Here is a 12,512-nt window from a genome sequence, read left to right as displayed (position 1 = left end):
AGCTTTTTTTGATTACTATAGCAACAGACTATCTTACATTCTCCAAACCTCTCTCTTTCTACCTCTCACGGCCAGCCTGACAGAGAATGGGATAAATATTAGCATTTTGAAATTGTTTCTTGCACTTTGCCTCTTTCACTGTCTCTTTCTAATCACTTGTCTTTTCCCCTCTCTATATATAATTTCCCTCTTTCTCCCGCTCTCTTCCATTTCTTTTTATCTCTCCTTTTTTCTCTCCCTTGTGTCTTTAGACAACTACTCTAACCGAATACTAATGGGCCGTACCTCTGAGTTTCTCACACTGTCCCTCGCTGTAGAGCTAGCCAGTGTTGTGGACTGCCAGTGCCAAGGAGTCACAGAGCTTTCTGCTGTGGTATCAACAGACCAAACAACACACATCAGCCAAAGGGGTCGAATGAACGTGACTGATACGCTTTATTTTATCTACGTTACCTAAGTGGACACTCACACATAAACACAGCAGTATTCAGCAACCATTCTCACAGACAGCCCTTTCCCAAGACAATAGACAGATTCATCATACTGCCCTGTCTCTCCTCTCTCCCCCTCTTCCCTCTCCGGTTCTCTTTCTTTCTCTTTATAATGGATAGACAGTACCCTTTCACCGTCCCCTCTCCCTCAGATGGACTCAGCTGGCCCACTCATTAACAGGGGTGATGTCATCATTAGGAGCTCTTTGAGCTCACACAGGGCCATGCTCTGGCACAGTGACACCCTGTTAAACTCTCCATTTCACACCCTCTTGGATCTGTCAGAAGCCATCTGATCTGTGCCAGACTAATACAGATGAGCAGAGTGTAACTCCACCTGTGGAGAGAAACACTGGTCTACAGCCCTGGACATACACACTCCTGTTAGATACACAGCCTCTCTTCTACCCCCGAGTATGTACAATGCAGGATTTCATTCCAGCCCAGCTCTAAAACCCACCTGATTCAACAACTGTAACTAAGGCTGGAACAAATACCTGCACTTCCTATAGCTCTCCCAGGACAAGGTTTGGTGACAACGGCTGTCATATCTTAGTGACCTCACACTAAACTCACAGCATGGGGCCCAGTTTGATCGATATGAAGGACATATCACTGTTAGTTAATTGACGTTTTTCTGCCTGGTCGGTCGATGACACAGTGACAGTGGAGGACCTGTGGACTGGAGTATTAAAACTATAGCTGAACCCCCCCGCTGGGCAACAGGAGGTGGGCTGGAGGGAGGGGAGCCTCCAGTATTTATGCTGCAGTAGTTTATGTGTCGGGGGGCTAGGGTCAGTCTGTTACATCTGGGGTATTTCTCTTGTCTTGTCCGGTGTCCTGTGTGAATTTAAATATTCTCTCTCTAATTCTCTCTTTCTCTCTTTCTGTTTTTCTCTCTCTTGGAGGACCTGAGCCCTAGGACCATGCCTCAGGACTACCTGGCATGATGACTCCTTGCTGTCCCCAGTCCACCTGGCCGTGCTGCTGCTCCAGTTTCAACTGTTCTGCCTGCGGCTATGGAACCCTGACCTGCACCCTCGACAACTACTATGATTATTATTATTTGACCATGCTGGTCATTTATGAACATTTTAACATCTTGACCATGTTCTGTTATAATATCCACCCTGCACAGCCAGAAGAGGACTGGCCACCCCTCATAGCCTGGTTCCTCTCTAGGTTTCTTCCTAGGTTTTTGGCCTTTCTAGGGAGTTTTTCCTAGGGAGTTTTTCCTAGCCACCGTGCTTCTTTCACATGCATTGCTTGCTGTTTGGGGTTTTAGGCTGGGTTTCTGTACAGCACTTTGAGATATCAGCTGATGTACGAAGGGCTGTATAAATACATTTGATTTTGATTTGGGAGTGGAGTGGTGTGTGGATTCAAGGACAATTCATTCTGTAGACATTGCACTGTACATGTAACTGCCAAAATAAATGAAACACTTGAGTAAATGAGGGATACAGAGTATATTGAAAGCAGATGCTTCCACACACATGTGGTTCCTGAGTTAATTAAGCAATTAATTGCCCATTATTTAGGCAACCATGGTTAGAAGAAGAGATCTCAGTGACTTTGAAAGAGGAGTCTCAAAGGAGCATAGGGGGCTTAAATGTGGTGTGTGTGTGTGTGTGTGTGTGTGTGTGTGTGTGTGTGTGTGTGTGTGTGTGTGTGTCTCAGTCACCAGATCTCAACCCAACTGAACACTTATGGGAGATTCTGGACACAGCGTTTTCCACCACCATCATCAAAACACCAAATTCTGGAATTTCTCATGGAAGAATGGTGTCACATCCCTCCAATAGAGTTCCAGACAGCTTTAGAATCTATATCAAGGTGCACTGAAGCTGTTCTGGTTTGTGGTGGCCCAACGCCCTATTAAGATGCTTTACGTTGGTGTTTACTTTATTTTGGCAGTTACATGTATATACAAAGTCGTAAGTTTAGGTTGGAGTCATTAAAACTCATTTTTCAAACACTCCACCAATTTCTTGTCAACAAACTATAGTTTTGCCAAGTCAGTTAGGACATCTACTTTGTGCATGACACAAGTAATTTTTCCAACAATTGTTTACAGACAGATTATTTCACTTATAATTCACTGTATCACAATTCCAGTGGGTCAGACGTTTACATACACTAAGTTGACTGTGACTTTAAACAGCTTGGAATATTCCAGAAAATAATGTAATGGCTTTAGAAGCTTCTGATAGGCTATTTGACATCATTTGAGTCAATTGGAGGTGTACCTGCGGATGTATTTCAAGGCCTACCTTCAAACTCAGTGCCTCTTCGCTTGACATCATGGGAAAATCAAAAGAAATCAGCAAAGACCTCAGAAAAAAAATTGTAGACCTCCACAAGTCTGGTTCATCCTTGGGAGCAATTTCCAAACGCCTGAAGGTACCACGTTGATCTGTACAAAAAATAGTACGCAAGAATAAACACCAGGGGGCCACGCATCCGTCATACAGTTTTGGAAGGAGACGCTCAGGAAGGCTGCTCAGCAAGGAAGAAGCCACTGCTCCAAAACCGCCATAAAAAAGCCAGACTACGTTTTGCAACTGCACATGGGGACAAAGATGGTACTTTTTGGAGAAATGTCCTCTGGTCTGATGAAACAAAAGTAGAACTGTTTGGCCATAATGACCATCATTATGTTTGGGGAAAAAGGGGGAGGCTTGCAAGCTGAAGAACACCATCCCAACCGTGAAGCACGGGGTGGCAGCATCATGTTGTGGGGGTGCTTTGCTGCAGGAGGGACTGGTGCACTTCACAAAATAGATGGCATCATGAGGGAGGAAAGTTATGTGGATATATTGAAGCAACATCTCAAGACATCAGTCAGGAAGTTAAAGCTTGGTCGCAAATGGGTCTTCCGAATGGACAATGACTGCAAGCATACTTCCAAAGTTGTGATAAAATGGCTTAAGGACAACAAAGTCAAGGTTTGGAGTGGCCATTCCAAAGCCCTGACCTCAATCCCATAGAAAATTTGTGGGCAGAACTGAAAAAGCGTGTGCGAGCAAGGAGGCCTACAAACCTGACTCAGTTACACCAGCTCCAAGGAGGCCTACAAACCTGACTCAGTTACACCAGCTCTGTCAGGAGGAATGGGCCAAAATTCACCCAACTTATTGTGGGAAGCTTGTGGAAGGCTACCCGAAACGTTTGAGCCAAGTTAAACAATTTAAAGGAAATGCTACCAAATACTAATCGAGTGTATGTAAACCTCTGACACAGTGGGAATGTGATGAAATAAATAAAAGCTGAAATAATTAATTCTCTCTACTATTATTCTGACATTTCACATTCTTAAAATAAAGTGGTGATCCTAATTGACCTAAGCCGGTGAATTTTTACTTTGGATTAAATGTCAGGAATTGTGAAAAACTGAGTTTAAATGCATTTGGCTAAGGTGTATGTAAACTTACGACTTCAACTGTATGCGGGCACGTGCCTCGCATACACACAGTTATGTGCTGTATCCATCTCCTCCCCATCAAACCCCATAAATCCACAGGTAATCACGCAACATAGCCCATGAATAAATGACCTATCTATCATACGAGGTGTTTTTGCAGGTTAACTCTCATCAATCACTGTGCATGAGCCTCAGAATCAATCAGCACAATACACCTTATCCTTACTGCATGCCCGGTTTGTATGCCCCTCTCACTGTGTCCTGATTAGCTGAGTTAGAGAGTTCGCTAGCTAAGGGTTAGCAGCACATGGCTCAGCAGCCTTCAACAAATACTAATCAATACAGGGCCCAGGAGGGGTGCAGACGTGGGAGACCCAGTGCTCTTTGAAGAAGGAGCCCCACTGCAGCACAGCACAGAACACAGGCCTTTTGAAGTACATCCTCTCTGGAAGATAACCTTGGGTTGGGTGGACAGGACCAGGAATAGAACAGGAGGTAGGCTAGGAGGCAGGGTAGGTAGATTTTGATCTAACCCAGGTTGAACACAACACATTGAACTGATAGCGAGAGGGCGATCTCTCTGTGTCTCTGTTTTGCTTCCTCCCTAGTCTCCACCTCGGTGCATCATGCCCGTGTGTGTGTATCGCGTGTGTGTAATATGACGGTGTCCTATCATGCATGGATGGTATTCTGAGATGCGTCTGGAGGGATTGAAGGAATCTTTCAGTCAGGTCACATCATCTCCCCCTTCCCTCCAACCACTACATCAACAACCACACTAGGAACACTTATGAGATACTGTTCTCCACCCCCACCCCTCTCAGGAGTCTCAGGGTTAATTATGGGAGAGCCAAAGCCTCATATTGTTGAATTATTCAGCCTATCCATGTGCTCTATGTGGGTAATACAGACTGACATCAGGCATCCAGAGGTTCTACCAGCCGTCTCTTAGGTGCCTGTGAACATGTGACCAAGAGGAAGAATCCATAATTTAATGAGAGAGGCAGATGGCACCCTAAAGGGCTCCGGTCAAAAGTAGTGCACTATGTAGGGAGTAGGGTGCCACTTGGAAGCAGGCCAGCTACAGTAGCTGTTGAAGAAAAGTCAGCCTACTGATAAGGGACTTCATCCACTCAGGGGTGTTTTTTTGCCCACAGTAAACGGAAAAGATTCACCGACACACTACAGTAAGTGTGCAGAAGAAGTTCTCTTAGCATTTCAGTATTTTAGATAATGCTGCAGTATGATCAGATGAGGGATAGATTCCCAGCCAACTACACTATACCCTACAGTGGTCAAGACATAATGCATTTGGCTAATGTTCTTTCCTAATAGACCTAAGTCATTCTCCTCGCTCTGAGAGTCAATGATAAGACGGTCAGTAGCAATACCGTAACTCACACTAATGCTTTAGCATAGACATGCAGACATGGATCCATTTGCTTCCTGTCAAGGTAAGGTCCAGGTAGAAGTGGCTCTCGGACACTGTTCTAGGATCAGCTTACACTGTTCTAGGATCAGCTTGCACATTCTAAAATTAACCATGGGGCCTTAGAACAGAAAACTGACCTGGGATCAGCGTCTAGGGACAACTTGATTATATACATTCTACTCTGCCAAGCTAGAGAAGGACGCATCCCATTGGTTGTTTGTGTATGACATAATGGGAGTTGAGGGTTTGGCGTTTCTGTTTTTGCCTGACTGCAGTGCTAACGCACGCTGAATTTATCATAATTTTTACAATCGACCGCAAAACCCTTCGCCCTACTTCCCCTTTAACAGCCCTTGCTTCCAACGCGTGACCATAAAACCCTTCCCCCTAGTTCCCCTTTAACAGCCCATGCTTCCAACGCATGACCATAAAACCCTTCCCCATTTTAAAACCCCGTTCACAAGGGTCACACATGAATCATTCATCTCTCAATGCAAGAATAGAGACAAGGAGAGAGACAATGTAGTGCAACAAGCTCATTACACTCTCACTGATAGCCTAGTGTTGAACAATATAAAGACTATTGGACCATAAGGATGGCGAGACGGATGGATTTAGGAAAATGTTGTTGGTGAGAATATAGTCGACAACACAGCAGTACTGTAGGTGGGTTAGGGCCACAAAGGTGTGTGTGTAATATGTATAGCAGAGAGGAATATGGGGCAGACTTAGATACAGGTGTGTGTATGTGGCATGATGTAATGTGTGTGTAATGTCTAGCTTTAGAGTGAGGGAGGCTTTACAGGCTTAGATAGAGGAATGTATAGCTGAGAGGTGTAGATAGCCTGTTTACTCCACCCAGCTCCTCCCAGACACTGGTGCACTTTACACAGGAAATGGAAAACTCTCACTTCAAGCACTCTTAACAGTTACTGATATTCCCTAATGACTTCCTCCCTGGCCTTATACTCTCTCCATCTCTCTCTCTCTCTCTCCATTTGAGATTGCATTTACTTAATTAAGTAGCTCTGTAAACATACAACACAGTACATATACAGTGAGCTCCAAAGGTATTGGGACAGTAACCCATTTGAAGTTATTTTGGCTCTGTACTCCAGCACTTTGGATTTCAAATGGATAAGAGCGTCTGGATAAGAGCGTCTGCTAAATGACTTAAATGTAATGTAAATGTAAAATGATACAAGTGCAGACTGTCAGGTATTGGGACAATGCCACTTAAATGTGTATTAAAGTAGTCAAAAGTTTAGTATGTGGTCCCATATTCCAAGCACACAATGACTATATCAAGCTTGTAACTCTACACATTTGTTGGATGCATTTGCTGTTTGTTTTGGTAGTGTTTCAGATGATTTTGTGCCCAATAGAAATGAGTGGTAAATAATGTATCGTGCCATCTTGGAGTCACTTTTATTGTAGAATATGTTTCTAAACACTCCTACATTAATGTGGATGTTACCATGATTACGGATACTCCTGAATGAATCATGAATAATGATGAGTGACAAAGTTACAGAGGCATACCCTCACAAAAATGCTAACCTCCCCTGTTATTGTGATGATGAAAGGTTAGCATGTCTTGGGGGTATGGTATTTGTGCATCTGTTACTTTCTCACTCATCATTATTCACGATTCATTCAGGACTATCTGTAATCGTGGTAGCATCCACATTAATGTAGAAGTGTTTAGAAAACTAACATAGTCTTATTTACAATAAAAGCGACTCCAAAATTACACAATACATCATTTACCATTTATTTCTACTGAACACAAAATAATCTGAAACACAAAATACCGTCAAATTAAAGTTAACAGCATGCACTTTAACTTCGTAGCAATTGTATCATTTGAAAGTGCTGGAGTACAGAGCCAAAACAAAAATACGTTCACTGTCCCAATACTTTTGGAGCTCACTGTACTACATAGTACTATAACCTACTCTTTGAAAACCACTTCCAATGAAAAACATTAATGCACCAATTCCTAGATGGAGTGAGTGTACGTTACGTTCCTAAAGCAATAAATAACGAGTGGAGCCTAAATATACCTCCCTTCAAAACCAATCTAATGGACTACTGTGGAGCAAGCTGATTAACATCAAGCTAACATCAAGCTGTCAGTAGTTCTTTATTGTCAAGGCTGGTCCTTCTGGGTCCTATCCCGTTGTTAACCAATGGCTATTAGATTATACCAGGCCTTCTGAAGAACTCAATTACCTAATGATTATATTATACCAGGAGTCAATCACATCATGTTTTAGAATTAACAAAGTTACTTAAGACGTAGAGCAGAAGGCAGACTGTCATTGTAGGTTAATGTCTGAATTAGAAAATGTTGGTTTAAATTCAGGTTTAAATTTGGCTCAAGGAAATATCTAGCATAAACACTTGATAGTGCTGAGAATCACAGACTCCTGCTACCTGTACACTGAGGAGATCTTGTTAGGTACTTGCGTTGATAATAAACAATCAGGCTTGTTCATTCTCATGAAATAAAACTGACTGTCTAGCACAACACTACCATGATGAAAGCAAAGCATGCTACGATGAATCATTTATGACAGTCTCTCTTTTTCCCTTTCATCCAGTAATGCTCACAGAGGGAACACGGTGCTCATGGTGGACTGTTTCCAGTAAAGCTCAGAGAGAACACGGTGCTCATGGTGGTCTGTTTCCAGTAAAGCTCACAGAGGGAACACTGTGCTCATGGTGGACTGTTTCCAGTAAAGCTCACAGAGGGAACACGGTGCTCATGGTGGACTGTTTCCAGTAAAGCTCACAGAGGGAATACGGTGCTCATGGTGGACTGTTTCCAGTAAAGCTCACAGAGGGAACACAGTGGTCATGGTGGACTGTTTCCAGTAAAGCTCACAGAGGGAACACGGTGCTCATGGTGGACTGTTTCCAGTATGCATGTCTGTGCTAAAGTAGCTTTCCTTCTGAACTGAACCTGGTCTAAATGAGCAAAGTGCAACAGAGTAGTCCAGCTCACAACACATCAAGAAAAACCTAAAGAAGTGGATGTTTGATACTTTACCAATTGAGCAGGTGTAACCGATGTGAAATGGCTAGTTAGTTAGCAGTGGTGCGCGCTAATAGCGTTTCAATCGGGTGACGTCACTCGCTCTGCGACCTGAAGTAGTTGTTCCCCTTGCTCTGCAAGGGCCGCGGCTTTTGTGGCTCGATGGCTAACGATGCTTCGTGGGTGTCAGTTGTTGATGTGTGCAGAGGGTCCCTGGTTAAAGCCCAGGTTGGGGCGAGGAGAGGAACAGAAGCTAAACGGTTACACAGGTACCAACCCTCCATACTGTCATTTGTCCTAAGTATAACTCTGCACCCCAAAACCAACAGTCAGCCCTAATAAACCAATCAAAGCGCAGATTCAGTTTAAGACGTGACAGTTTATTCAGTTACTTCAGGTCTCAGGGAAGATGATGAGGCAATTCTAGCTATGATGAGCTTTTCCCTGCAACACCAACTGGACCAGACCACTGTGTGGAAGACTACTATCCACAGGACTAGTAAAAGTAGGAAGTCTACCTTTTCTCAAAGTGGTAAAGAAAACCTATTATTACAGTGACGTGAGATAACTGTCAACAAATAGATCATTCTGCGATCAGTATAGCCCTTTCCCCAGTAGCAGCAGCAGCAGCAGCGGTATTCCTGAGAAACATAGTGATCGATAGGTGTTAATTGAGATTAAATTAGGTATTGAGCTGACTGATGGAAACCTAGACCAGATGAAGACTTTCTCTAAGGATCAGTGGCCATGGTCAAGGAGGAGAGAGGAGGAGAGGAGTGGGGAGAGTGTGGAGATGAGGAGAAGGGGGACAGAGAGAAATAGAGAGAGAACTGGGGGGTGGTGTAGCAAATGAGGATGTGTGAACTTTACTCCTCAGCCTGAAGTGTCCCCACTTGCGCCAGTGAATAGATAGCTTTTCAGCAAGCAGTGTGATGTCCTTCACAGTATCACAGAAAACAGAACGAGGTGGGGGAAGAAAGAGAGGGGCAGGTAGAGAGAGTGGAAGATGGGGTACTACAGCAAATGCTGAGCTGATTGACATCTAAATACACATGGTTTAAACTGCATATGACATATACAGAGTGGACAGGACAAGTCACAGGCAGGCCTTCATTATTGGCTGCCTACACCATGTCCAAACCAATCTAATAGCGCTTCAGAATGTATGCCAGGTCCACACACACACACACACACACACACACACACACACACACACACACACACACACACACACACACACACACACACACACACACACACACACACACACACACACACACACACACTGACCTTCAGTTACTGTAAATGCATCGTCAGCTGCCTACAGACACACCCGTCTGTATTATAGCTAACAAACCAGTGAATGAATACTGCCATAGGGTTCCATATTGCAAAGAAAACACTGTTGGTTGCAGATCGACGGAGTATTTGTAAAAAATGTATTACACCTTGGCACAGCATAGCTAATTAGCAATAATTGATTATTGAAATGAACAGGAATAAATTACCAACCATGGTAGTGAAGAACAGTGTTGGGTTTAAAAACTATTTAAAATAGCTCAATTACTTTTACATACATTGGAAAGTAAGTATTCAAAATATATATTTTTATTTGAAAAGATTAGTAATTTTTATGTATTTGGAAATAAACTTGGAAAGTATTTGAAAAATTATAATACACTGACTCAAATACACTCCCATGCATTTACCTAGGTATTTGAAAATAGTATTTGGTTGACTATTTGGTTTATATAAATAACCATTCAAATACAAAAAAGTACTTGTTTTGGGCTGTGGATTTGAAAATGCTTACATTTGAAAATACTCAAATACTCCAATTTTTTTTTAAACTTTTACGCCAGATACTCAAATACACATGTATTTGAACCCAGGTCTGATGGAGAAATATGTATTATGATTATATGTAGTGTAAAGGGGAAAAGGCTTGCTTTGATTAGACCAGTAACATAGCATTATGTTTAAATCAAGTTCTGTCAGGCTGATGATGCCCTTGATTTGCTTTGTAATCTTGTTTTGTTTTTATATCAAACTCTAGTGAATTTGAAAATACTGACTGATTTATTGTGAAGCACATGTTCGCTGGGAACAATCAGAGAAAAAGATGTGGGGAAGAAGAGAGACAGACACCAATTCTGAACAGAGAACAAAGGATATGGAGAGGAGCGAGAGAGAAAGAGAGAGAGCGAGAGAGAGAGGAGAGAATAGGAGAACAGAGGACAGAGAGAAGAGTGAGACAGAGAGAGGAGAGAGGAAGAGGAGAGGAAGAGAGGAGAGAGCACTGTCCTCCTCTGATGATTTTAGAGGTGTGACTCTTAGAGCAGGACATGACTAACCCAAATGTGGGTGTGCCACATAGTGAGTCTGCCAGCCAGATAGTACCACTATAGTACACCATTCTCTAAGTACTGTATAGCTTACACAATGTTTCACAGACCTACTTTATGAATAGATGGTTAACACTTCCCCCCATAGGTGTTCAAGTGTATTGCAGAATTCAGTATCTCTTTAAAAAAAATCTGTTTAAAGAGGCATGCAAAAGCTGTTTAACACATAATAACAACCATAGTTTAAACCCATCCAGCCGCGCCAAGTAGCTTACCACAACAAACATATGATATTCCATTGCACCAAAATGCGCATCAGTAGCACACCTTGGAAAGTCCATACCTGCGTGTCAGACTTGCGCATAGCATCAAGTTACTACGCTACTCCCTGCTCGGGCAACAAAGCCCTCTCCGTCCCCTCCCAGTTCTGCTGAGGCCTGTGTATCTCTGACAGTCTCAGATCCGCTGTGGGGTGTCTGACTGATGCCAACTTCTGTGGATGAGGCGAGGGGCCCTGCCCAAATCTCGCTGACATCACCCATCCCTTGGAAGGGATGTAGTCTACCCGAATGGGGACCGAATGAAGTTGGATTTGGAGGCTAACTAACAAATGCATGTTTATATATACATTTCCAGGAAGCACTGAACTTATATCACATAGGTCAATGTTTATGGTTAACTTAGGGTGTTATTTAATAGGGTGTTTTAAGTGGTTGATACCTCTTGTAGTTGCTCCAGCTCCTGTCGGAGCGCCTCTTGCTCGGCCTCTAGATCCGAATATTGCTGCTTCAGGGTCTGGTTCTCCTCCAGAACCACCAGACCGCACTCCGCAGCCCGGACCTTCTCCCGGTTCGCCTCCGCCAGCTCACGGGTCAAACGCTCCACCTCTGCCCGGCACTGCTCCACCGTCTCCCCGCATCCTCCTCCAGCAGCCATCGCCCTCCCTCTCTTCCCCTTCTCTCCTATCCTCCTCTTCTCCTCGCCCCTGCGTCGGATGAGCAGAGAAGCGGAGGAAGAAAACAGATGTAGCCTACCGGACAACAATCTCCTTATCTCCTCCGTTGGAAGGAATCAACCGAGGAGTTTAAAAACGCATGAAAAGGGCGTTAACATCCCCGGAGTGAAATGATTGTGAAAGAGAGATGAATCCCTCAATAGCTGATGTGTTGAATTCAACGGTTTCCCCTCTAGGCGTAGTAGGGTCCAGCATCATCCTTTTTCCTCTTCTTTTTTTGCTTATTCATCGGGATGCGGACGCCATGTCTCTCTATTGCCATGAAGCAGCGGCAAGGTACACACAACTCTCGCCCATCCTTCTGCTGCCTTTGGCTGTGACGTCGACCGTTCACCGGCACATCTCTCCCTCTGCGGTACGGTGTGAATACTGCCCGTCACGCTGGGTTGGCCCACAGACAAGGAGGACCATGTTAATGTCGACGATGACACCTGTTGCTTTTGCACCCTTTCTTCGCCGTTGGTGGTCACGGATTATTAATAAACGACTGTGGCAAGAAAGCTATAGGCTTAATCATTTGTTTTATACCATCCCCCTACACCAGGGGTTCCCAATCATTTTCACCCAAGGACCCCTGATATACCTGATCCCTATATATACAGTTGAAGTCGGAAGTTTACATACACTTAGGTTGGAGTCATTAAAACTCGTTTTTCAACCACTCCACAAATTTCTTGTTTACAAACTATACTTTTGCCAAGTCGGTTAGGACATCTACTTTGTGAATGACACAAGTAATTTTTACAACAATTGTTTACAGACAAA

The 12,512-nt window shown here is 43.6% G+C and overlaps 1 protein-coding gene across 3 annotated transcripts in view; it reads right to left on the bottom strand.

Annotated features, from left to right (window-relative positions):
- LOC106609170 (protein bicaudal D homolog 1) overlaps window positions 1-12,266 on the bottom strand; it is a 39,892-nt gene extending 27,626 nt beyond the window's left edge. Inside the window, exon 1 of one of the 3 annotated variants that reach the window (XM_045699745.1) lies at window positions 11,453-12,266. In XM_045699745.1, the coding sequence (XP_045555701.1) occupies window positions 11,453-11,668 (216 nt within the window). In that variant the 5' untranslated portion in view covers window positions 11,669-12,266. The remainder of the gene's footprint in view (window positions 1-11,452) is intronic. The other 2 variants (XM_045699747.1, XM_045699746.1) reach the window with 2 other exon arrangements.
- Between the last annotated feature and the right edge of the window lie 246 nt (window positions 12,267-12,512).

The sequence above is a fragment of the Salmo salar genome, chromosome ssa17 (assembly GCF_905237065.1).
Source record: "Salmo salar chromosome ssa17, Ssal_v3.1, whole genome shotgun sequence".
Classification (NCBI taxonomy): Eukaryota; Metazoa; Chordata; class Actinopteri; order Salmoniformes; family Salmonidae; genus Salmo; species Salmo salar.
This window is presented reverse-complemented; position numbering and strand designations above follow the sequence as displayed.